Source organism: Poecilia formosa, unplaced genomic scaffold, assembly GCF_000485575.1.
Source record: "Poecilia formosa unplaced genomic scaffold, Poecilia_formosa-5.1.2 Scaffold17, whole genome shotgun sequence".
Lineage (NCBI taxonomy): Eukaryota > Metazoa > Chordata > Actinopteri > Cyprinodontiformes > Poeciliidae > Poecilia > Poecilia formosa.
Window position 1 is genome coordinate 2,248,575 of NW_006799956.1, and position 27,555 is coordinate 2,276,129.

General features: G+C 39.8%; 1 protein-coding gene across 1 annotated transcript in view; it reads left to right on the forward strand.

Moving 5' to 3' along the window:
- kcnq1.2 (potassium voltage-gated channel, KQT-like subfamily, member 1.2) overlaps positions 1 to 23,657 on the forward strand; it is a 207,503-nt gene extending 183,846 nt beyond the window's left edge. The window contains exon 19 of the mRNA XM_007546747.2: positions 21,326 to 23,657. Coding sequence (XP_007546809.1) covers positions 21,326 to 21,472 — 147 coding nt within the window. The 3' untranslated portion in view covers positions 21,473 to 23,657. The remainder of the gene's footprint in view (positions 1 to 21,325) is intronic.
- The last annotated feature ends 3,898 nt before the right edge of the window (positions 23,658 to 27,555 follow it).

Genomic DNA, 27,555 nt, shown 5'->3' on the forward strand with positions numbered 1-27,555 from the left:
TGTGGATTCTATCCGGGTACACTTGTTTCCTCTCACCATCTAAAAAACATGCCTTTTTTTTATTAAACCTTTACCTAACACTCCAGGTATGTTTTAGATGACTGATCGACATTATAACATAACATAAAGATAAAAAAAAGTTGCTTCTGCATAATGAAAAGTTACTGAGTCTGTTTTTATTATTATTAATAGTAGTAGTATTTATCTTTTTCGTTCTCAAAAAGTTTGTTTTTTTCTCACTTGAACGGCTTCCGGTCTACATTTCTGTACATTTTAACAAGAAGGCTCAAATTGGAGCACTTGGCCGCCCTCTAGTGGTCAGAGTCTGAATGACATCCATTGTAATTGACGTAGCGGTAGAGCTGTTGCCCCTCAGACGGAGCCTATTGTTCCTCAGTTCAAGTCCCCAGGTCTTCGCTTCATGTCCCCTGCCTCGTCTTTGTCAAATAATTTAAAAGTCAAAAAAGCCACTGACAGGATAAAAACAAATAAAAACATATAGCCCTGTTTAGCATAAGAAGCATCCATAGTTTAATGTAAATACTTGTAATTGAAAAATAACGATGTCCAATTATGTCTAATATCGCCACAGGCGTCAGCCAGAAGGCCCTCAAACCCTCAAAGGAGGCGGTAACCCAAAGGAACCAGAGGGGATAAACACTGGAGGGCGAGATTACCGACTGGCTGGCAGGTGTACTCATTAGCTGATGCAGAACAGGTGTGAGAACCTGAAAAATGAGGCAATTGCTGGAGCCGAATGGCAGGAAATAAAGTCACGACGCACTCCGGAAACTACAAAGAGACAGAAGCCGGGAAAAGTAAGCAACACCCTAATTTAAATACTAAACAGTAAACAATCAATGCACAAAAAACAGATATGGCTTTCCATTGTTCATGGCGGCTAATCCCGGTTAAATAGGAAAGGACTTTGGCTGAGGTCAAGCTGGCTCACAGCCCTTAAGATCAGCTGGCACACTTCAGGCCACGGCACCAGGCACGGGCCGGTGTCTGGGCTGGACGGACAGCTGGAGGGGGGTGGGAGGGGTTCTCTGTCTGGGATACACACAAACACACACATCATCTTTTATTGCCTCCACTGTACCAAGGCGAGTCTTTGTTGAAGCTTTACGTGTTCATTAGTAGAGGAAATTGTTCCATATCCCGGTCAAAACATGTAACAGTAGAGTACTTTATTGTAACACCAGAACAATATGGAAATAAAAGACTTTTGTTGATATGCATGGATGGTTTTGGTGAACAGAAATGACAACTTATCGTTGTGGCACTGGGTTGTTTGCTGTATTTTTCACTACGCTTTCTGCAACATCTGAAATAAAAGCATTTTATTAGGTTTTTTTTGTTGTTGTCTTAAATACGTTAATCACCTCACATATACTACGCAGTTTGTTGGGGTTTATTTCTCGAGACCTTTCTGTCAAGCAAACGTTTGAGCCGTGCGTTTTTCCGCAAACTAGCTGCTAAAAGACGCTTGCTAGCTAGCTTGCTGGCTTTTTGCAGCTATCGTGGGTAAGTGCAAATTTATTGCCAGTTGGCTGGATGACTGTCCGTTTGTCTTTGCCACTGGCTAGATGCATTCTGTGCAACAACGCTTGGCACTCCGGGGGACAACACTGTGGAGAGCCATGTGCCGTGTGAGAAGCACAAAGCGGCTGCCAAGAGCCACAAGCAGACCCTAGAAATGTCAGTTTTGTTCCCCCGGCGTGGCTAAAGCACCTCAGGAAACGGTCAGCGCTGCTACTACCAGCACTGATCTAAAAGCAGCATTTGGTGCGACGCAAACGCCGAAGTCAGAAGTTTTTGGGATTTTAAACTCGGCGGTCAAGCACCAGTCTGACCTGTGGAAAATCTTTATTTCAACAAAGTTGTTACTGTGGAGAGAAATACAGCTGAGAACGCGGAGACAGAGGAAAAAGAGAATAGAGAACCACAGATGTAGTCATGTTGACAAATAGGAAGAGATCAAAAGGGACTGTAATCAATGTATTTAATTGAAAAAAAAGGTGACAACATCTATAATTAATAACCTTTCCTTAAATTTCTTAAGCAGTCTTAAATTTGAGTTGGTGAAACCAGCAGAAACCCTGTACTGCGTCCTGGTAGAGCTCAAATATGGGCTGTTCAGAAATTGTAAAATAAATAAATAAGTCAGATTTTTTTAGTTTCCAACCCTGGTCAAGCTGAAAGTCATCAACATTTTGGCACATTTCTAATTATTTTACTTCTTTGGGCTGCTGTGTTGTTATTTCTTTTACATTGGATAGAAATTAGCAACTTCTCCTTTCTTTGATAATACCTATTCACTCCCCGTTTGACTGGAACGGGTGAGAAAGCTTAGAGATTCACAATTTGAATCACTTTTCATTACTAGTTTGACTATCAGAGTGGATTTCTCTTGCCTCGGCATTTACACCACAATCTCATACCTTTAACAAAAAAAACTCCGTCCTATCCCAACTCCAGACCTTTAAAATGAAGTGCCTTGTCTGTGTCGGACAAAAAGTTTTTTCTGCGCATACGCCACAATGCCAACAGTATCCATTTCAATGGTCACCCTCAACCTCGAGCAAAGTGCTGGCACGCCCCTTGTCATTTATAATATCAGGCTGACTGGCCTATTGATGGTGAGAACAAAGCCTCAGTGTGGCCGGCGTACTGTGGTGGCCGTAGAAACATGGCGCGTCCCTGGTGACTGACGATGCCACGCTGGCTGCGACCACAGCCTGGCACAGGAGGGGCGGTGGCCCGTGCGTGTGTGTGTGGGTGTTGGAGTTTGAGGGGTTGGGTGGGCATTTGGTGGTTGTGGCAGCTGGCGGTAAGAAAGCAAAGTTGGGGGGCAGGGAATTCCACTTTTATAAAGAATCCCCTGTGTGAAGCCAACGCGATGCCACACCCTGGATGCTTGCAGCAGCATGAACCCTTGAACGTTCACCTTTACACACACTGAGAGGTGCACTCTGGTCGTTTTACCTTTGTTTCCATGCATGCCAGTGTTTGATCTGCAGCTGTGCGAGTCACTGCCGTTGGCTAGCTGCTGCCATGCTAGCCAGTGGCATGTTTCCTGAGCTGTTTATTAGTTTCAAGTAGCTAGGGTTTGTATTCAGAGCGTCTCAGCTGAGTCATGTCACGGTCGTTCGCGTTCCCACATTAGAGCCCCCGAAAAAATATTAGTGTTTGCGTCACTGGCTGCACTGAAATAGCTTCTCTGAAAATGAGCTCAGGCTCTACGTAACTCGAAACGTCTGTACGCGCACAAGCTCCCAGATGTTTGTTTGGATGTTTGTTAAATTTCGGAGTCTGCTGATACCCAGAGACGTTCTCAAGTGTCACGCAGCGACAGACTGTTTACGATAGCATAAACGGACGCGTTAAACGCGACTGCGAGCGAGGCCCGTCGCACCGTGGACCAGTTACAGGAGCAGGACTCGCCCAGCTGTCTTTGAGGACAAATGCTACTTCAGGCAACTGCTTATTCTTCTCACTCGTTCACCTCCCCCTCCCCCCCACACACATATATACACACACACACACACACACACTCCCCTCCACACATACACACGCACACACACCCTCCTACCCCCAGTGTGTTTACTTGGCTTTACATACTAAAAACCATCTTAAGTGCTCCGAGCGCTTCGGTAACGGGACCAGAGGAGCTCCATGTGGTGACAGCTTCCTAGAAAAAGGTTGGAGGAGGTTAAAGTGTTTATGGATTGATGGCATTTTGGTTTACGCCTTTCATCTGTAATGGATGGTAATGGGTAGCGGAGTTTGTTTTTGTATTTTTCTTCCCATTTGTTTGAGCCTTGGCCTCATTCCAGCCTTTCTTAGCAATACTTCACTAAGTCCGCAAGATAACAAACACTTTGAGTTTCATAATTCTCGGCTCTTTAAAGTTGCAGATTTTATTTTATTTTATTTTTTTTTTTTTTTGAGTGTTGGGGAGAAAAAAAGGTTGTTTGCTTTAAATTCTTTTTAAAGGCCCAGATAATCAGGCTTTAACAGCTCATTATTACATAACCCATCTGATTTTTATGCCTTCGATAAACCAGAATTGTTATAGAATTATTTTTTCTTCTCTTTCTCAGTTTTGTTTTGCAGTAGCAATTATATCACACATTTAAACTCACTCTTGTTTACATGTTTGTGAAGCAACAAAATAAAAAGATAGAAGCTGCAGCTGGTTGCAGATTTTCATGTGTTACACTGAAAAGTATTAAAATGCTCAGAAATACTTGAGTATTGTAAATGTTTTGTTGGTTAACATGTGAATGATCCTTCCCACACATTTCCAAAAGTGGATATTGGATATATGAGGGTAACATAGTTTTATATTTTATTGTGCTATGAAATATAAAATATTGCCCATTTAAAACTTAGTATCACATTCTTAATTAAAATAAACAAAATATTATTAGAACTGTAATGTTGATGTTATTTTAGGAGAAGTTGGGAAAATTGCTGCTTTTGTGATTAAAAAACATACTGGCTGATGTTGTACATTATTTAGTAAATGACAAAGTAACTTTGAAACTGTTATTTTTACTCAAGGTTGCCATTTTATACTTTCCCATTAAACAAAAGTGAGGTCACTTTAAGAAATAAAGCACGTCGTTTAAGCCAAATTCATTCTTCTGTCCATTCTGGACATTAAAGCCTCTCTTGTTGCTCATGTCTCATTTGTAAGTTTTTTTTGTTTTTTTTTGTTTCAGCTTAATGCAGTAATAATTGAATAAGCACAGAGCATATAAAGAAGCAAACTGAGCCAGCTTGAGTTACCAACCCCTTAACGCCACATATTCATGGGAGGAAAACATGAATATTCTTCAAAGTCGAGCATCAAAGCCGTTCTCCAACAATTTGCGGCTGACTTAAACCTCCAAGCGAGACATATGTACATTTCTGTGTCCGTTCAACACATGGACACGAGTGTAAGAATTTGACGTACTCGAAGCGCGCGCACAGGCCTTCGGCGTCGCACAGACACGTCAAGACAAAGTTACTAAAACCCCATAAAACCCTAATAGGGGTTTCATGAAAGGAGGCGTGTGCAGTGAACAACGGAGATAAAACGCCAAGTAGGACAAAGAGAGGAGGAGGGGAGGAGTGGACACAAGGGATTGTATGTCCTTGTGAAAGCAGGCCTCAGAAACAAAAGCAGCATTGAGCAGCATATCCACTTTAAAGAGAGATTAGCCGGCGCTCACACACCCCTCCGCACATCGCTAGCAGCACCGCCGCCTCAGAAATGAGCTTTGGCTGCAGTTTAGCGGCACGTGGCGCGGCCCTTGATGCTCACCGTCAGCGTCAGGTGCTCTCACTCAGTTTCCTGTTGTTTTAAGCGGAGCGCCCCCACCGTCGTCCCATTCTTTGCTCTCTTCTCTCTCTCTCTCTCTCCTCTCCTTGCGAAACCACCCTCAGGCCTCCACCTTCCTGCCTCTACACTCTGCTTCCACCCCTCTCTCCTCTCTCCGTCCATCTTTTTCTCCTGCTCTCGCAAACACAAAGAGCGCTTTGTACGTTGCGATGCTGAAGTGAAGGGAAGCCGGTCTCGCTGGCAGCACGTTGGCCCGCCGTGAATCTGAGCCCGGCTAGCTCTGTTCTCCAGCTGGCACAGAGGCGGCCGGTGGTGCAGTTTGGTTCACGCGTCCGGGTCAGTCACTTTGAGGACAGCCGGCATGTTGGTTCGGGATTCATTCATGAACTCTATCGATTTAACTTCTTCTGCATCTTTAAGGCTTTTTTTTTTTTTTTTTTTTTACACGTCTTGCAAATTGCCTCTTTGTTGGCATTAGCCAAATTACAGGAGCGTAATCAAGTAAGCATTTTTACATCTTTCGATTTAAACTGGTTGTTTTTAGGTGTGTTCTGTTTTTCTTTTCTTTCTTCTTCTTTTTTCCAAATGCAAACCAGAGTCTCGAGTCTTTAGGAACCTGAATACAAGCACATAAAAAGCACACAAGCATGCAAACAAGTTTGGCTGTGCTAAACAATGCTTTGGACTGAAACCGTTGAGTCTGAAGACGGACTCTCATAAAGTACAATCGGTTTTCTTTTCAAACACTTTCAAGAAAACTCAAAACCCGACACACTTTGCCAAGGTTTTTACATGAAAGCCTGTGCTGTTGGACACAAAGGAAACCCAGCTTGTAATGAGATGCTATCGCGTTTCATAATCACAGTTTAGGCCCAGAACCGAACACAGAAGTGAAAAAAAAAAGAAGAGAGTCAACCGACTCACAAATCAGCAAAAATAAACTTCTCAAGTTTGGATGTTTGTGCCACTTTTCACTTCTGATTTAAGTTTGTTTATTTTTCATATGAGCTTCTCGAAGTTTCCTGCTGTTCTGGTTGAGAAGCTCCATGTTGAAAATTAAAACGTGAAAGTCAAACAGATTACTGTGTGTGTTTGCGATTGATTATGCTAACCAATAATACGTTTGTTAAATACTCAGCTCTCAACATTTTTTTTTTATTGTTATCTAAGCCGCTGCATCGGAACTGTCCCAACTCTGCTCTAAATTTGGATGATTTGTTATTTATATTAAGTGTAGTGAAAAAGTGTTTTGCTTTTTCTTTTGTTTCTTTTCTTTTCTTTTTTTTGTCACATTTAAATGTTTCATTACATAACCTGGGTGAAGATAACCACATCCTCCCCTTTGGTCAATTACAAATCAGCCATGTTTAAACACATTTACATATCTCTCGCCACATTTCGGCCTGATTATTGCCAGGCCTGCAGCAACACATTATGCTCTAATCAAAAGAAATTCAAAAGCAGATGAGAAAGAAGATAACCAACACTAAACTGTTTGGAAAAAGGTTTGGGACTCCAGTAAACCAGTTTTTGAGAGAGCTAAATCCTGCAGGCCTCTCTTGCTTTGGTTAAGTTCATGGTAGAGGTTAAAGGGGAAAGACCGCTGATGTTCATAAAACTCAGAAAGGTACATCGCACATTTCCCGCCCCAAGAAAACATCATGGTGACCCCGAAGACAGTCAGGAGAATTTTTTGTGAAATCCTAAGCAACATTTCACGATTTCATTCCTTCACGGTGCAACAGAACAAAATCGCTTCAGAAAATGGCAGTTTACATTGTCACATTCTTTTTGAGGTGATGTAAACAGCTCAGTTATTTTTATTTTTATTTTTTTTTACTTTATGATCACCCAACGAAACCTTGACGAGCCAAAAACAGTCTGTCGTTGCTCCCAAGTATAATAAATTTCAAGCTGCCATCAATAGGAGCCACTTCAAGCACTCGAAATGCTGAGGTGAGTGAATCTTTATCAATTTTCCCCAATATAGAAGCATAAATACAGTCATTGTTGGGTTACTGTTGGAACATTTAATTAGCATTGGCCTCAGTTAGAGTGAACTATATGTGATATGTTGCATTTTAAAGCTTTGACAGCCATTTGTGTGAAATATCTGTAGCAGTCTAGAATTCACAACTCGCATCCTCCAGTGTCACATAGACAATCATAACTTCCTGAAATGTTAAAAGGCAAGCCAGTTATACACATGTGAATGGGGAATTATCTATTTTCACAAAGTCAGCAAGCGTTTTGATTGGATGAACTAGATAAGCAAACTGTTCGTCTTTTCTCTGCTTACTTTAAAATAGTTTTTATACTGTTTATCGACGGCGTGTGAGGATTCAGCCGGTGAGTTTTCAAAATTATTTTTTGTTCACGTGACAAAAACACAAAAATAATACTACACTGCTGATTGTTTCAGACTTCTAGAAAACTTATCTCAAGCAGGGTATTGACTTCTGCTTTTCTTCTGCCCGTTTGTTTCTTGTAAAATCCCCAAACTGAGACAACGGTACATCTCTCGCAAAAAAGCACAATCTGTTCTGACAGGTGACTTTAGTGGAATTTACAGAAAACATTTGGTGGACAAAAAATGACAGGCATACATTCCTAAGTGCTGGAGAAGTTATTAACATTTTTTTTACCACGGCGTTCCAGGAAGCGATAACATCTGAGATACGAATAGAAATGCTGGCTGAACACCATTTTTGTCATGGTCGGGCCCGAGACCGACGACCTGCGGTGCAGGACCAACAAAGACTCATCATGAACTCCAAGGTTGACCATAAAAAGTAAATATGGAGCTCTGTCACATTCAAATACGCACACGTTTTATGAGGCTTTTGTTTTATTGCCTGATGTTAATAAATATTATATCATCTCCAGTCATAAGCAGTATTTTTTCACCATTTATCACGTTTACATTCGTCCTGTTTTTATGCAGGTCTGTTGCGGTAATGATAGTGATGACCTGTGTGTAATACTAGCCTGTTGTTGGCCCACCAGAAAGGCCAGTGTGTACACCCTATACTGTTTCTGCTTGCCAAAGCCAGCATGCGTGTGCGTGCGTGCGTGCGTGCGTGCATGTTTGAGTCACAAAGGGCAGCTAGGTAGTCTAAATCCAGCATCATATGACCTGAAACTATTCGCTACTTTGAGCAAAATGTGTTTGCAGCCTTTTGTTCTCAACACTGATCCATCAGCATTTGTAGTTTTGTTTTTGTTTTGTTTTTTAAATACAACCTTTCTAACAGTTTTACTAACAGATGATTGTAACTCATGCAATGGAGATTACAACTACTGATGACAGAGATACTGAAAGTCCAGCAAGAACTCCTTGCAAATGGCGCATTATCTGACAGGTTACAATACAAGATAATAAAAAGTTGAGGTTGGTTATTTTAAAGCAACAGAACAGAACCAGCTTCCTTCCACTTAGTTCAATGTGTTAGTAAGTGACTCTTGCAACGTAGAAGTAAAATCTAAACAGGTACTTAAAATTCAAGGGTAAGGATTACACTACATGCGTTTCCATTGACCATCTTATGGCGCAATTTGACATTTCAAAAATGAATTTGGATGTTTCGATTTTTGGCCATATTGAAAGTGGTTTATTTCTCAAAGCTGCAACGTAAGCACTTTTTTTCGCATCACGTGATCAACAAGCGGATGTTGCCACTGGCGCAAACTATGAAAAAGACGGTGGCAGAAAGTGGTAGGCCGATCGTGGCGCACCGAGCTTTTTTTAACGACTTTGTTTAAAAAAAGCTCAAACTCACCACAAACTCATTCACATGTGACTCATTTCGTACCTTTGCTCTCTATGTTCTCCATAGAGGAGCCAAGCAATCGACAAACTCAGATTCACTGTCCGCTTTCATAGGCATATCACTTCCATTGCTTGTTTTTCCTCAATTTTCTCAACCGTGTATTCAGCTGAAACTGTTCGTCATTCATAACCATCATTTAGGTTCTCAGAGAAAACATCCAGTGAGCGGCAAAGGTGTGGACGAAAAGTCTTGTTGATGTCAGATGAGAGATAAGAGACGAGACTGTGCAGACTGATTAGAGATGATGGAGCAAATAACTACTCATTACAGCCCAGAGTGGAGGAAGATACCATCTCACAAGGCGTCAAGCCTTCCAGCAGCAACACGGGTTGGCACTCTGGTTGGCTAAGAACAGGAAGCCGGGGTTGGAATTCACACGTTGCTCACCAAAATTAGACGACAGACTGGGAAAATGTTCCCACGAGGAACGAGTCTGGATTCCAGCGCCAACATTCACAATATTAAGATGACAGGGTCAGAATTTTTTAGGCAACACGAAACTGATTTCTTGGGTGTGACGATGTGTTCACCGAACTCCGATTGCCTCCACAGTTGTCCAATCTAAATCACCCTGGGTGTGTGGGGAGATTCTCATGGTTGTACAGCTGACAAATCTGCAGCAACTGCAGCTTTATTCCCTTACAGATATGTGCAGAACTTTGTTGATTATCTGTTGATGTCGAAAAATCATAATTTTGCAATTGTGGTGTTTCCACTAAATAAGAAATGCAATTAAAGTCACACGTGAATCAGTCTGTTCATGCAGTAAGCCATTAGAAAAACGTGCTGCGCCGTCATCCTCGTACCATTCCCGTGGTCTTCTTTCTTTTTTGGCAGTAGCAATATTTGGTTGTTCATTTCAGTTTATTTTTATTTGTTTTATTTTGTTATTTAGATTTATTTTATTTCGGTTGTATATTTAGATGTAGTCGAAAAACCATCACGTTGAAAAACTGGAATTTTTTTTTTTTTTTAATTGCCGTGTTTCCATGTAGCGGATTTATTTTCGGAATTCCAATTTGCATTATTTTATTGTCAATGGAAACACAGCATGTGTGGTTTTGTAATGCCAGATGATATCACAAAACTAGCTTGGCCATCGCCTTCCTACCCCATTCTCATCTCCCTTCATTGCTCCATCTGGGTTTTTTCCCCATTCACCTGGATTCCTCCTATTTTCTAACAGGCCAATCAGCAAACAGAAGAAGTTGTGAACAATGACATCCATTTTCTGCTCTGTTTTAAACTTGTAGTCTGCCTGTAGTTTCAGCGGTGGCATCGGAGGAAGTGAACAAAGCTGTTCAGTCTGTATTGGTCACGCTTCCAAAATATTCAATTAACATCAGGATGTTTTTCTTTACATAAAAGGTCATTTCTGGTAAGCTTCATAGCGTAAAACTGGCCATATGTTAGTGATTGGGTAAAATGTAAAATCTTATCAGAGTCCACGCCTCCAGGAAGCAAGGAGCCAGTTCTTACCAGGCTGCCATTAAACATACTGAAGGTCAAATGATGTCCAACCTGTAGTAGCAATGTGTAGCTAAGAAAGCGCGTGTGTTAAAGTGCAAAGAAATAAGATACTGGCTTCATGCAGCCTAGCATAGAACTAAAATTTTGGAATTTACTCCCAAATTATTTCCATTAAAAAAAAAAAAAACAATCAACATTATGTTTTAGTAAGATATATGGAGGAAGACGGAAAATATACTAACAGGAAAACAAAATCCATGACTTGGTTTTAGAAGGAAGTTATTTCCATAGGAAATCAACAATATGTCTCTTAATTTGTTAGACTAAAAGAATAAAAGCTAACGTTTGGCAGAACAAAACTGCGTTTCTGTGAAGGCGTCTGGTGATAAAAGGGTTAAAGCCACAGGCCTTGTAAGGTTACTGTGGTGGGAAAACACATTACAGATTTATTACAGCATGAGACGGCGCTGATCTGTACAATGGCTTCTGTCTTGTCTTATCTCTGCTTCTGCTCCGGCTCTATTGTCTCGTGCCAACATGAGGATTTCAGTGACGGGAATCTTGTTTTTGTTGAGGAAAACAGAAAGTCGTGACCTGGACAGGCACAGTTTGCAGCGCACTGCTAACGCTGGTACGCTTTTCTTTTTCCTCTTCTGCCGTCCTTGTGTTTTTATCAATGCTTATCCCTTTTTTTTTTCTTTTCCACCACGTTGTTCCCAGAATCCCTTCAAGACTGCTGTCAGAAAGAGAGAAAAGAGAGAGAACAAGGAGAGGAGGAGACAAATATCACATTATGAGTTACGGTTTCTATTATTGCCTGTGTGGTACGTGGAGAAAAAAAAAAAAGAAAAAAAAAGTTTTTGTATTCAGTCGAGACATCGCTGTGCTCCGTGTCCAAGGCTTGTTTTTGCTTCTCGAATGAGCCGCACCGCTTTGCAACACCTAATTACAGCTGTCAGTGCTACCACACGCTCCCTCATTCTGCTCAGTCCAGGATCTCGTATCCCTCTTGCGTGTCATGTCTCCATTTGTCAAAGAATCATGCGATGGTAGAGTTTGGCACGGCTGGAAGAATGCAGCGATTGCAGATTTTGAGCCTTTCTCCAAAGCTTTCAGAGCTTCCAACAGATGGCAGTGTGAGTCGCTGAATGTGGAAAGGTCAGCTTGGGAAGCACAGAAACGCTGCAGCAAAGATTTTTAACTTTAGTGAAAAGGAGGGGGAAGAAAAATCAAAAATATTTTGTTCAAGCTTCATAAGTTTTACAGACCTGTAAATATTTTTCCTCCTTTACAGATTTATTTAAATCTACTTTCATGTAAAGGAAAAATGAGTAATTAAAACAAATCTGTTGATTTTATCTACTAATGTAACAAAGCTGATGTGACCTTATGCTAAAAAAAATAAATAAATACAAAAATAAAAAAGGTATTTGCCCAATTTAGCAAATCAAGACAGAACCTCGCTGACAACATGAAGGAGGCCGGACGCATCAAGCTCTGGTGAAAAGAAATTAAACACCAAAACCACAACGAGAGTCGGTAACCACAAACAGAGTAAACAAGGAACAATGGTGGACTTTCCCAGGACTTGTTTTTGTTTTGGCCTACCAGAATTACCCCAAGAGAGCATTAGCGCCTAATCCAGGAAGTCACCAAGCGACCCAGAGCAACATGGAAAGTGTTGCAGGGTTCACCAGCCTCAGGTCAGGCGAGCGTTGTTTATATTTTTAAAAAATAATTATTAAAATAAAAGCTGTTCATCGGATGTTTCGATGCCTCTACCCGAAAAAGAATACAAAGTGTCTTGCAATTTTGCAAAATAGCCTAATGACACCCAAAGTTTAGGAATATATCCTGTGGATTTAGAGGTCAAAGTGGGAACTGTTTGGACGGTGTGTGTGTCCCTAACACACCACTTCAGGAAAAGCATAAGGGCCAAACTAAGAACATTTAAAAAAAATTGTAATTATGAGAATAAACTTGTACAAGAAAAAAGTCAAAGTGTTATGATTTTTTTTCTGGTATTATTTGGACTGTTTTATTGTTGTTGTTTTTTAAATACTATAGCTTTATTCTCATATTATTTCAACTTTATTCATTTTTTTTTTATTTAGTCTTAAGTCTTAGCATGGCTCTATACTGACCTACAGTCAAGCACGGTGGTGGCAGTGTGATGGTCTTGGACCACTTTGCTACTTGAAGATCTGGACGACTCAACGTAATTAATGGAACCAAGAAAACAAATGAAATAAACTAAATTAACTGATGTTAACCCTAACAATGCCTAACCCTACCAACTCATGGACTGATAGGTATTTTTCTCGAACCTACATAAAAGAACCACAGACAATGTATATGAGTTTTATGGCCAAACTTTTGCAAAAGGAGAAGACTCAGCAAACTGCTCCTCCAAGCCGTTCACTGAGCGTTCTGAAGACCTTTGGTTACAGCTTGTCTTTTATTATCAAACAACAAGAGGGAGGATAGGGAAGAAAGACAGCAGAGACAAAATATTACTGCACACAGGCAGTTTCTAAGGTAGGGAGTATTCCGGTTGATAAGGAGGCACCTGTGGAAACATAATTTAAGGTCTGGGAAACACACAGTTAACTTTCACATGAAGACAAACAAGCAGACGGGGCCTCCAGGTCAGTTTATGCACAGAGAAGGAAGAGAACACTTTAATAATCTATAGACTGAATATTGATTAACTATTGATTAACATTAGACTGAATATGAACTAAAGTAATAACAAAATGATAATACCAAAAAATCTCTAACATGGACCAAAGTTGGTTTGGGTAACTTTTTTTATTTCCTACAAAATATATGCTATTTGTATGCTACGGTGGCCTGAAATGTCAAAAAAGCAAAAGCGAGTAATCTATGTGTGGACACACTTTGAGTTGCTGTACTCACAATAACAGCAGTGTGTGTTAGGAAAAGAAAAAGAAGAAAAAACACACACATTCACAGTATTAAATTTCCCCAGTGTCTTGGAAGAGATTCCTATTTATGCAACGCCACGTCTCAGAAAAGGTGCCCTGCAGCCACAGCCTGGTTATGTCGCACCTTATCGTGAGTCAGGTTTATGTCAACACGCTCAGTGTAATCAGACTGGCTGGTTCAGCTTTGGGCAAAACAATTTCAGCCGTTTACAGCGCAGAGCGTATGGGCATGCAGGCTTTTCAGTCGCAGACTGTCTGAGAACTTGGACCTGCGGTTGGAGTCCCCAACGGGGGACACGGGTCTTTGTTTCTCAGGCTTTGTTTGTTTGCTACGTGACAATAAGACGAGGAGAAGCTAGCCGCGTTTGTGTGCGTGTATTATATACTCGGCCCTGTTTATCTGCGTGTGTGCTCGTACAGCAGCAGATAGCAGACGGAGCGTTCCCCAGGGGAGAGCAGGAAGGTGGTTCAGGAAGGGAGTTCCTGTGTGAACAGGAGCTCTCTGTTGTCCCCACCGCTTCTCTCCGTGTCTCCACAAATCCTCGTGGAGACCGGAAAGCACACGAATTCCTGATTAAAGATCAAACTACTAAAGATGTTTGGCGTTTTCTAGAAGTATCCGACTCTTATGTGGTAACCAGTTCACGTTTCACGGCTTTTTGACTGAAAAACTAAAATGTTCACGTCAAGCGCTTCAAGGTCGATTTTGGGGAATGAAACAAAATTATGCAAAAAATAAGTGTTTTCAGTCTGCTGTGTAAATGTTTGGCTGAACCAGTTTTCACTGGTTGCAAGTTTTTCACTCCAAAACCATAAAATCTTACCAAGTATTTTTTTTTTTGTCTCGTTTCTTTTGCAGATATCTCGATACACTTGAAATAAAACTACAAATAGCTTTTCAAATCGACACAGGAGCTTGTTTTAAATAAATTATTTCTTAATATTGATCATAAAAGACCTACTAGAATACAATAACAGAAATACATTAAGAAGGGAATTGAATTAAGACATTACCTAATGAAAAAATAGATTGCACTGGATTTTATTTAGGGGTATCATTTTAATAGAGGCTTGAAACAAATGCACATTTTCCACTGAATATTCCATCGAAGCCCATTTCCACGAAGGAAAGAGTAAAAGCCATCAAGGAGTCATAATTTCGACTTTCGAGGTCATAATGTTTTAGATGTAAAATTATAATTTCGGCTTTCCAAGTCATAATTACGAGACTCCAAGTCGTCATTTTGAGTTTCAAAGTCATAATTTCGACTTGCTAAGTCATAATTTTGACTTTCGAGCTCATAATTACGATTTATTGGGGGAAAATGTGGAAAACTATTTACTATTTTTCCTTCCATTTCACATTTATGCCCTACTTTCTGTTGCTCTGTCCGGTAGACTCCCACTGCAGTATACTGGAAATTTCAGTTTGTGGTGTGGGGGAGAAAAAATGTGAAAACATCTATGGGGATTCAAAAGAAATGTTGTTTTTCATAACTTATTTAAAAGCTTGTTTATTATATTAGAAACACTTCATGTACGGAAACCACAATAGGCATATGTAAGCATTTGAACAACCGAGCAGCACCCATATTTAGTTATTTTCTACAAGTCTAGAGATAACACTAAGCAAACTAAAAAACTGATCAATTGTTCTCTGAACACGTCCAACTTGTTGTTAAAGGAACATCACCGAAGGTTTAATCTGCATGCATTTGTGGAGCTGAGCTGCCGGACGGGGAAACCCCCTGCAGCTGAGCGGCCATGTTTTTGACCGTCCCATGTGCTGCCTGCGGTCAGAGGACAGCTGGAGCGTCACCTGTCTCCTGGTCGCATGTCAACGCAGTGCGTCACTCAGACGCATCAGAGAAAAATTCAATGAGAAAAGAAGCGTCACTTCCAAAACTTTGCCGTCCAACCTTTGATTTCAGTTCATTCGTTTACTGGGAAAATCGATTAGATGTGAAGGAAAAGGTCTGGTTGTTTGAGCTCCTGATGATTCCTTTTGAGTAACTGGAATTAAATTCAGTGTCACATTCAATTAGAGCAGCAACTAACGATTATTTTACTAATCGATTAATCGATGGTTAATTGATTAATCAGATAATATACTCTTTTTTTATTATTTAACCACTTTAGATGTTCTTATACAGTAATCAAAATACATTAGAAAGGGAACTGAATTATGTCTGTGCATCTTTTAAATAAGAAAATAAACATTTTATTGCCCATAATACCACTAAAATTATGCCATTTGAAGAGTTTTGGCTAAAACGTTTTTACAGACAACGATGTTTATGTTAATGTAATTAAATGTTTTCTGCAGTTTTGGCTCAACTTCTTCTCTGAATATGTTTTTTTTTTTTTTCCACAGCAAATGTCTTGTTTTTGAGTTGGCAATTACTAAATTAGTTGACCATTATTTCAGCACTCGATTCATCACGATTAATCCGGTTAATCGTTTCAGCTCTCATTGTAGTTGTGCTGGAAGACACAATGCCACGTCCTAGCATCAACTTTACATGCAGCTGATGCAGATCCAGCTCTGTTTGATCAGGATGAAAATATTTTGTCACAACTTCTTTTACATCTGAGAGCTAAAATGAAAGAATAAATAGATAAGTTAGAAGGATGACAAAAATCTTTGACTCTTTTGTTACTGAAGAAAAGAGACTGAATTATTGGTGTGAACAGGTGGGATTAGTTATTTACAGCTAACTTTATTCTGTTCTAGGATAAATATTTTCTCTTGGTGAAACGAGAGGATTTTCATGCTCAAAGATCTCCATTTATTATTTCCTTTTTAGATATTTTTTACCTTTTCACAAGCTTCTCACAATTTTGGTCATTTTAACTAACCTAAAACATGAGACGTTTTTTGGTCTGGTTTAACTTCAGACAGTGAGGAACAAAATTGGATATCATTTCATTCGGTGTATGTAAATATCTGGTTCCAGCTGTATGAGCCGGTCTAATATGTCCGTCTCAGCTAGAACGTGTTTTGGTTATGTATGGAAAAGGAAATTTGAGAATGGATAGATATTTGTATTCCCTGTCCTGCTGTCTACCAAATAATCTGTAGTCTGATAATCCGGTAAACTCTGTTCAACTGGGGACCAAAATTGCAACATTTGTTAAATTTTCAGCTGCTGCGGTTTGCCTTCACACTGCAATGTGTCAAACAAACCAAACTATTGAAAAGCTTGTTCACCTCCTCGCCTGTGGAGGCGCTGCACCAAGAACCGCTGGAGGAAACGACACAAAAAGCTTCCTAGGGAAACAGACGAGACTTTGATTAAAGTCAGACCGGGGCCGGTGTGAACACAGGCCAAGTTTCCCAAATTCATCCGTCGTTTTTTTAGTCGGTGGTTTTTGCAAGTGCCTTACTAACGGTCTGAGCAGCGTAGAAATATTTTCTGCAGCTATGAATCTGAAAAGGTCTGAAATCTTTGAATTAAAGTATGTAGAAACTCTGACTTGGCGTCACGAGGAAGATGTTTACTTTGCAGTGAGAGCACTGTGTTCTCTGAATGAGGAATTATCAGTAAATATCTGAATAAATGAAACAGAAACAAGCTATAGAAAAAAAAGCTCCACCCTTTTACGCTTCTCTCGTTTTCAGTCACTGTGGTAAAGTGAAAGGAAATCTAATTATATATACAACACAGCGTGAAAATCACCGGCAACAGGTTCACAACCTCACTGTTCCTTCAGGGCTCTGTCACCGGCCAAAGCTGATGTGATTTACTGATAACACGATCAGTAAATCGTGTTATCGCAACGCCGTTGTGTAATTTAGTGGGGGGGTTTTTTCTGTTTTGTTTTTTTCTCCCCTGCTCCATTTCAGGCTCCAGCGAGAAGGCTGATAACTCAGTAGAGTTGTGCCCGAGATGTTTATGATTTCTTATTTATCTGTAATCTTCATCTGGGCTCTGGCGCGTGCTTTGTCTGCTTTGCACAACTATTTAGGTCACAGTTCATTCTCAGACGGGGGTGGAAGAAAGAAATCTGTACGAGCTGAAAATTCAAACCTCTGGTTGAAAGAGTCAGAAAAGAGGCGGCACATTGTGCTCACGTTGTGGTGGCGATCAGCAGAGCCGGTTTCCTCCTGTCTGGTGCCACAGAGATGTCAAGTCAAGTTTATCACTATATGTGCTATAGAGCATTTCAGCACTGAGGCAGCTCTGTGACGTTTTTACACCATAAAAACATCACAGAGTTCATCAAATATCTTCTACTTACAAATACGACAGAGCATTACGGCCACACTTAGAAAAAATTAGCAACAAATGAAATTATGTGAATAAAGTTATGACAGTGTGAGAATAAAGTCAAAATTATGAGAATAAAGTTGTAATAATTTGAGAACAAGTCATAGTATTACGTGAATAAAGTAATAAAATACAAGAATAAAGTCATATTTTTATTACTTTATCCATAATAACATGAGAATTAAATGGTAATATTCCGACTTTATACTTTATTCCCATGTGACTATGCTCGTAATAGTATGAATTTATTCTCGTATAACATCTTTATTCTTGTAATAGTATGACTTTCATCTTGTATTTTTATTACTTTATTCACATAATATTGTGACTTTATTCTTGTACGAGTTCATTCTTGTGGTATTTTGACTTTATTATAGTAATTTTCTATATATTTTTTATTTTCTCAGGTCTTAATTTTCTGCATTTGAAGTTTTTTTTTTTATTTATTCTCTGTTGTGTCCCACAAATCAAAGGCAACTCTAAACCAGTGGGGTTTTAACCTTAATTTAAAGCAACTCAGTGTTTCAGCAGTTTTACAGTTTTCTGGAAGTTTGCTCCTGATTACAGCCTAGAAGCTGAAAGCTACTTGTCTGTGTTTGGTTCTGGTTCTGAGGACACAGACCAGAATCAGAATCAGAACCAGAACACCTGAATGGTCCACAAGGTTGACACGGCAACGACAACAGATATTTAATGTACTTTGGTGCTGATCCACATCAAAGATGCCTTTGATATCGTAAAGCAAAAAGTTCTCCGTTATGATCTCGCTTAAACTCTGTTTCCTTCTGTGACGTTTTGCGACCATCCCCAATATTTGTGATTTATACCGTCCTCCTCTTTACGGCTCATACCTCCACGTGGAGAATAGCTGCTAAACGTCCCCCTCTGCCATAAAAACGTCCGAGCCATCAGGCGCGCACACAGTAAAAGACGAGGAGACGGAACAAACGAACCCTAAAGCCAATGAAATCGACGTTAACTGTCTGAGTGAGCGCTGCCAGGAGGCGCTCGGTCTGGCCGGAGCCGCTATCAGCGTTTAGTAAGAAGACAGGAGTCTGAATCTGTCCGTTCAGCTCCACGCGTCTGATGTTGGGCTCCTTTGATGTGCTTTAATGTCGAGGCTTTGATTCACAAAGAGCCATTCTTATCACTTTCCACAGGTTTTGGAAGCCATTTCAGTCGTCACAGGTTGTTGGTGGGAGCCTGTAAGTAGTTGTTGGAGGATAAGTCGACGAGTACAAAGCGATTCTTCAGCTCTGAATCTCTTTGTAGTTAGAAACGTGCGGGGACTAGACGTTTTGGGCATCTTTACATTTATAGCTTAAGGTGGGCGTGTGCACCTATCGCTAACCATGTCTGATCTTAGACACAAACTTAAAGGTTTTTGGTTTTATCGTAAGTTTAGAGATTAATGCTCTGTGGTTCAAAACCGGTTGGACAAATTCAAATTTTCCATCACGTTCAAAGTTGGCCGTTCCTCTTAGTTTTGAGTGAGTTTGGAAAGGCCATCATTGGCACAGTGCGCTTATGGGTCGACACAATGTTTGCTTTTTATTTAGAAAGGAAGTGAGATTTTCCAGAGAACCAATGTGTACAAGCAATTGTTAGACTTTTACAAAACAGAGGGGGAAAAAATCTGTATAAACTCTTAATCAGATCACTTCACACTGTTTTCATTATCTACATACTGACTGTAGACTTCAATTCACCATGTAAATTAGCTTTCAAAGGTTTTTATAAATACCAATCTATAAACCATGCAATGCATCACTTTCCTTCCACTTCAAGGTAATTCTTGAAGTCTGTATCACTGGATCCCAGTGAATGCGTGTGTGACATTGAATTTGACAAAATGCAAAACACTGGGTGAAAAAAAAAAAAAAGAAACCTTTTCCATACTTTGCACAGAATGCAAATTACAGATCACAGACGGCTCTGTAAAGGCAGACGACATCCAGACCGTGAAGCGCTTTGAACGGCCTGAGGCCTTATCGTTCTGGATTACTTAATTTGCGGTTCGCAGCAGAACGCAAAGCGAAACGAAGTCATTTCTGCTTCCTACCTCTGAGTTGCAGTAATCACTATAATCTAAAGCTATAGTGAGGTGGGAATTAAAGTGCAGGTGCCGGAAAGTTCCAATCCAACTTTGCATTCGGCAGTCTGTCTGCGTCGGAGTCTGTTTGACTCAGGTGTCACTTCCAAACCCAAACTTGTTCTCTTCCATAGAGTAAATTTCTTTACGAACATCTCATTTTTAGAGATTAGTTGGTGTTTTTGTTCAGAATTTGCTTAACAACTCTTCGTTCAATGAAAACCCCTAAAAAGGATTTCTGCGTCTGAAGGTTAGAGCGGGTTCTTTTCTCTTCGACTTGCACTAATTTGTCTTTAAGGAAGCAGGAAATAGCCTGGTGAGTAACCAGGAAATGACTATTATTTGTATTGTTGGAAACAAACTCATGAAAGCGTATTGCTAATTTTAAAATGGCTCTGTGTTCGGGGTCCTAGCTGAGAAGAACAAGCAGATTTAGTCGTTGTGGTTTTGAACATTTTGTATAGAAATGCAACGATCGCTCACTCTTTTACAGCCGATACCAATTTTTAGGTTTCGTTTGAGGTCCGACTCAGATACTGACAGATTCAGATTTTTTTTTTTTTCTTAAAACAATTTTTTTTTAAATAAAAAATCCTCCAGGATCTTTCATGGAGGTTGTACTTTTAAAACTCAAAACGATGCAATCTTCCTTATTTATTCACCAAAACATCTAATCGAGGGAAAATCGCTTGATTTAAATCTCTGACGTTTTGGTTGGAGCACCATTTTTTTTATTGCACACATTTTCACATCAACTGGACTTCTTATGGTGAAACTCTGAAAAAAACAAAAGACAAAAAAAGAACATACTAAACATATAATGTCGTCAGTTTCCTTAAAAAAAAAAAAAAAAAAAAGCCTGAGGCATATTCTGCCAAATGATAACTTAGGCCTTTATATTAGGAAGATGACAATATAAGAGAAGTGGTAGAGAACTTACTTAAAGTTCATGAACTCTGAGTGATTTTTTTTTTTTTGCCAGTCAGTCTGGAGTTTACTTGAGCTGATGAGGCGCGGCCCTTTATCTGCAGTCATCCCTGTGGTTAGGCTCTCGGAGATGTGTGTGTGTGCCGGGTGACACACCTGTGTTTACAGTTTATCAAGCACGTAAACAGCGGCTGGCGTGCGTGCGTGTGTGTGTGTGTGTGTGTGTGTGTGTCAGCCCACTCATAGATCATATACCTTAGCAGCTTTTTGTAATGAGTGGCTTTGCCAGGTAAGACGCCAGCGGCGAGACGTGTCATTACGTCTCTCGCTACCCTGTCATTGCGACGGCAGCCACTCTGCAGCGGCACGAAGTCGCCGGCTCGCTCTGGTTTAGCGTGTTGATCTGGCGTTGAACTATCCAGTTAAACTTTCTCTCTTTTCATCTCTCTCAGATTCACCAGATGGACCGGAAAATGGACTCCATCCTGCGGATTCTGACGGAGCAGTTCCCACCCAAGCCAGATCTGACGTCCAAGCCATCCATCCGCCGGGTGACCATCCAGAAGCGCATGGGCGCCAGCATCGACGAGGCGCCCTGACAGAGCGGCGATGACCACGCCCAGGCGGAGGGCAATTAAAACACTGGGACTTCACTTCAACAGCCTCGCCCCTTCCTCAGGGGGACTTCGTCTCACAAAGCATAAGGGGTCTCAGTCTTCCACAACGTCCTCTCTTGTTTTTGTTTTTTTTCTTTTCCATCGGCTTTGGACCCAAAAGAAAATGCTACTGTTTTATGCTAACCAGGGCAAAACAGCCTCTGCCGGCTGAAAAGTCCGACCTCATTCTCCGGACTACCGCCGGCTCCTGCGACCTCACCGCGGGACCCGGTCGCTCAGGCAGCAACATGTTCTATGAATTCATTTCACCACATTAGCCTCATAAGCGCACTACTCCCTGATGTTAATTTATGTGTGGCCTGTCACTGAGCAGCATTCCTCCCTTCCAAATATTATTCCATAGCTAACTAACCCCTTAATGAAGTCGTAATGCAGTCAAAGCGCTCTGGTTTCTCAATGGCACTCGAAGGAAAAAAAAAAAAAAAGCTGTAAACCCACAACCGAGCCAAGGCATTCCTCAAATCCGTCTGATTATCTTGGCTCAACCGGCACCTACACAACAGCCTCGCGCCGCAGACACACATCCATCCAGCCTGACTGGACTCAGATTGAAACGAGCGTTTGTTTGTGGAAACTGGATAAAACGGGGAGTGGGGAAGAAAGATTACCTGTTGGTTTTGCCCCCCCTGGACTGCAGTTGGCATGGCGATGACTTACCGCCACAGGAGATGAATTTAATGCACCCTGTGTTTTTAAATGGATAAATAGGATTTTTTTTATTTTATTGAGAATAATAGTTCCCTTACCTGTTGGTGGAGGTCATATGGTTTTGGTGAATTTATAGAAATCCTAGAGACGGTGGAAAGCTAACAGCTTGTCAGACGGATTTAGCTGATTTCAGCAACTTGAAACTGAAGGTATTCCTACTAACCATGCTATTTTAGAGGAGGATGTTTCACAAAAGAAGACTGTGGTTAATTTTGCTGCTTTTCCTGCCAAACACACCTGAATTATTAATTACTACTAATTAATAATTTAATTATTTTAAAGGTTTAGACACCCCAGGTTTAAGTTGGTGAACCAGGTTACAGTTAGCATCGTCATCTAGCATAACTTTAGCGTAGCGTCACAGGTTTTAACACTTAGAGTCTCAGCAACAAACGTGACTGTCTTATACAAAAGTGTGAAAGGTTAATAATCCCAATTATGCCGTCGTATCCTATGATTACAGTCTCAGCTAGCCTGTAGCTAGCTGTTAGCCTTCCAGCACTTTACAAACTCACTGCCATGGGATGGATTTCTGCTTCAGGTAAATGAATTATTACTGATAGCTTCATAGAAGCTGACCTCAAGAAATATTTAGTATCCATTTACAAAATAATAATAATAATAAAAGATTCAGGCACTCCACATGTATTTGCAAAACAAATGTTTTTGTGGTTTGTTTTGTTTTTCTTGCTGTGATTACACCTCTTGTCCAAATCTTACGTTTTTGGTGAGATTTTTATAAAGTGATTTTGAAGTGAAGATTTTTGAGAACTCTTTTTTTTTTCTTATGTATGTTTACTTCACAAACCTTTGGACAAACAATGACATGACAGCCTAATTTTGCACATCCCCACTATTGCTCTGGGTATCAGTGGTGCGAAGTTTCTGGGAGTTTCTGAGCTTCAAGTCAGAAACACAAACTGAACAACTGAGTTTGAAAAATGTTAAAGATCAGATCTGATAAGGGTACTACACATTTAAAGGTAAAGGTAAACTTGTTTGCATCAAATTCTGAGAGAAATTGAAAGCAACACAAGCAAGTACTAACAATGACCACGACTAATGGTCACGCTTTTTGTTGTTGACGTTTGGCTAATTAGCTTTTGGGCAACAAGGCATCACTGTTGCCTCAGCCCAAGTTCTGGGTGGGAAATAAAGGCACTTCCATGCTGACATTGACAATAAACTACTTTTAGGGAGAAATAATAATGCAGAAAATGTAGAATGTTTATGGTTGGACTTTGGTACAATATAGTGTCACAGGGGCCCAGCTTGAGGGCCTTGTCCAGATAGAGTGATACACTCCTGATCCTGAAAAGCATCAGAGTGGGAAAGAAATTATAAGTACTCGCATTTCAGTGTGCTGGACCCTCTCCAGCTTGTAAGTAGAGCATCAAAATGCAAAAAGAAGGAAAAGGAGCAATAGACAAAAGAAATAAGACCATGTTAAGTATTAAAAACGTCATGTTAACTCAAACAGGCCATTAGTTGATCAAAAGCGTAAAACAATTAGCCTTAAAAGGGAAAAAATCAGTGCTTAAAATCTGGCTTTCATAGACTTTTCTGTCCGGCAGTCGCATGTGATAATCAGATGACGTCTCATTGGACATGGGACAACGCACAAACTAACACTGCCATTTTAAACTTATTGAAACATCTTGTGGGACAAAAAAGTGAGAGGTTACACTCCCTCAAATTTCCCTCAGGATCCCTCAGGCTGAACACAAAAACACTGACAGGTCCAAAGGCAAGGCACTTACTTGATTTCAGACTAAAAACCTTAAGACAACCTTAAAAACATCTTGAAGGAAGAAAGTTTCTTTCCAAAGCTTTTCACAGATGCTTTGGAAATAAAGGTTCTATGGTTCAGATCCAGCACAGGGGAGGGCATTTATCGTATCGTTTATCAATTTATCGCGATAATTTCCTCAGCATGATAAGGATCTTCATGTATCGTTGTCCAAAGCTGACCGTATCGTTTGGATTGTTGGTTTTTACGATTTTTCTCCACCTTTGATACTTTTTTTGTTCTATAAAAGTATCAACAAACATCAATGAATTTAAAAAGGTATTAATAGATTCTTATAGTCAATTTTATCAATATCATACCACAAAATATTGTGATAAAATTTTAAACCCAGCAGCATCAAAATTCAATTCTTGTAACTTTTTTTGTGAGATGGAGTGTATCTGAAATAATATATATATATATATTTTTTTTTAAATATCTGGACTCACATAATTGAGTAAAATGTTGCTTTTTTTATTGAGATGATAAAAAAAGGTTCTTGTTTTGTATTTCATCATTTTAAGACGTGTGGGTGGTGGAAAACAGAAAGTAGCTCAGCTATGTTGCCATTGTAATGGAAGGCCTCTCGTAATTATAGCGTGCACATTCCTAAAAACATGGACACACACACACACGCGTAAAAGCGGGGTGAACAAGGGCAGCAGAAGAAGATTTTCTCTGCAGTAGTATGTATTTTTATATTTGCGGTGGTTAAAATGACCTGTTATTTATCTCGTATCACATAAAACAGATGGATTTGAAGAGAGCTCTCGTTGCTTCTCCTGTACAGTTTTCTAAGAGTTGTAAATAGAAACATTGCCTTATTGCACTGTGTTTATAACGACGTGAAAAGATCAACCCAGGATGTGTTCAAGAAACGCTGTCAGACTTGTGAAGTCAAAATGTGTAAAAAATAATTTGAAATGCTATTTAAGACATTTCCCTCTTTATTGTAGCTTTGCTGTAAATAATAAAAATCCTTTTCAATATAAAATGTTACTCTCAGCTCGTCTGTTACTCTGGCTTGGAAAAGGTATTCATACTTTGGTGAACTTTTTTTTTTTACATTTTGGCAAATATCACCAAAAGTAAACAAATTAATGTTTGATTGTGAATTCGTTTGAAAATGTTTTCCATTCCAATGAAATATGAAATGGCTATAAAACAATATCGCAAACTTTGAGAACCTAATGGAGCACTACTTAGTCCATCGTTCAAAAATATATTTTTTCATACTATTTCAATTTTCAATCAGTTTTTTCTTGCTTTGTTTTCTAAAAAAGAAACAATTACACGACTGGGAATATTTTCAAAAAGTGGCTTTTATTTCAGTCATCCCTTCTATGAGAATATCTGTTTAAATTACGAGATCATAGTGATAATATTAGAAGAATAAAGATGCAATTTTACCAGAAAAATATCTTAAAATTAAGAAAAAAAAGTTGCTTTAATGAGGGGGGTAAAAAGCGTGATCAGGGTCTGGTGTGACCGGCTCAGATGGTTTCAGCTGTTCTTTGAAATACTCATTTAAAAGTCCTGCTACTTATATGTTAAAAGATAAGGTATGTTATTATTTTGTTACCTTCTTTTAAAAAAATGGCTTAACTCATTTTGTGCTAAAAGTGATTCCTTTGCCTGATTCATCTTTTGGCAGAAAATGGCTCAGGCCATCATTTCAGGAAGGCTACGATTTGTAAAACCAACACCAAAGTATAACCAGATGCTCAAAATGCTTTTTTAATTTTGTTTTAAAATCACTACTTCATTATCTTAATATTATAACTTTATTCTGGTAATAAAAAAAAATACATTTTCTAAAAATTAAATCTTCAGAACCTAAAAATTTGATTAATCGATTTTACCGATTAATCACTGAGCCCTAGAAACACATCAATCCTACTTTCCACCATAAGGGAGTGAAAAGAAAAAGAGAAAAAATAAGGACTGATAACATGTTCACAGCACAGACTTTGAACCTCACTATGGAGTTAGAGAAGCAGAGAATCTGTCTCATGTTGCGACTCAATTACATTCGTCTTCAAAAGCCAAGAAATGCCGGGGATGTCCCAAGATCAGTACTGACTGGAGAGAAAGGCGAGATGAAGCAGAGGAGTGACAATAAGCGGCGTGAGGAAGACGGCAACACCCCGATGAGAGAGGAAGGACGATTTGAGGGCCATCTTCAGCACATGTCCAGACATATCGGGACATGGTCCTCTGGTCCCTCTTGTCCCCTCACCCCCATTCAGCCAGTGGATTTTGGCAGCGAGAGAGAAAGAGAGGCCCCATGGCAAGACGGCGCTCTGCGTGCCCGTGGTTCGCCTTTCATCTCTAGAGAAGACAGAGAAAGACTCCCACTTCAAAAGACAGTTTGATCTCAGAAGTGCACAAGAGTGCAACCTAAAAGAGGATCTGAGGAAGCATTTAAAGGCAGAATATAAAGAGGCGCAGTGTCGCAGATGCGGGACGTGGAAGTACAGTCTGGAGGAAGTCTGCGGGATCGTGAGACGGCAGAGCCTCGTTGATCATCCTCAGCCTCTTTGATTCTGCCTGCTTTGTCCCACCGAGAACAGAACTGATTTTCATGGGGCTGGTGAAAAGCTGCCTGCCTCAGCCTATGACTTTTTTTTTTTTTACACCCAAACTAGTGAAGGAACTAGTTTGGGTTTCCTCCGTATACTCTTTAGCCAAGTACATAGAGAAACTATTGATGAAAACACACGTAATCCTGTAAAATGTATATATTAATGTCTTTATAACTGTGATTCCTACGTCAGATTGTTTGCTGATTCTGTTTCTGATGACCACTGCCATCACCACTCTGTCTGACATCATATTTGATCTTTATTTGGGTTAGTTATGATTATCAAAATTATTTTCTATGTGTTAAAATGCCAGAGTAATCTGAATTAATCTGTCTTGTTTTTATTTATTTTTTTAAATTCAGAAGTTGAAATACATTTCTTTAAGTCAGGGTGTCCATGCGTCCTTAAAAAGACTTAAATTAATGTATGTGAAATTAAGGCCGTAAAATGTCTGAAATTCTTTTAAAAGATGTAAGATGACCTTGAATACATTAATCACAGGTCTTTTCACTTATTGTTTTTTTTTCTCTCAGGACTTTCCTGCATGTTCCTCTGTGAGTTCTTCTCTCTGGACTTGGTCTGACACTATTTCAAATGTTGCTGGACAATAAATTTCCCTAAAAGTGACTGAGACCAAGTGATTTAATGGTAATACCATAGTATTGATCTCAAAGATCAATAAACTTTCAATTCTAATAAACTTTTGACACTGGATCCAAAAAAACACTTTACATACCCATTATAAATATGCTTGTGCAGGCTGCCATGGTCTAGCTGAACAAGTATGATTATCAAATATTCAGGAGGTTAATACAAAGCAAAATATGATTATCTGAAGCACATTGGTGTTTACTCTAAATAAAAGAGGGAAGTGCAGTGGAGGACATTCCTGGAGCTGAAGCTGGAACAACAGCGAGACAAGA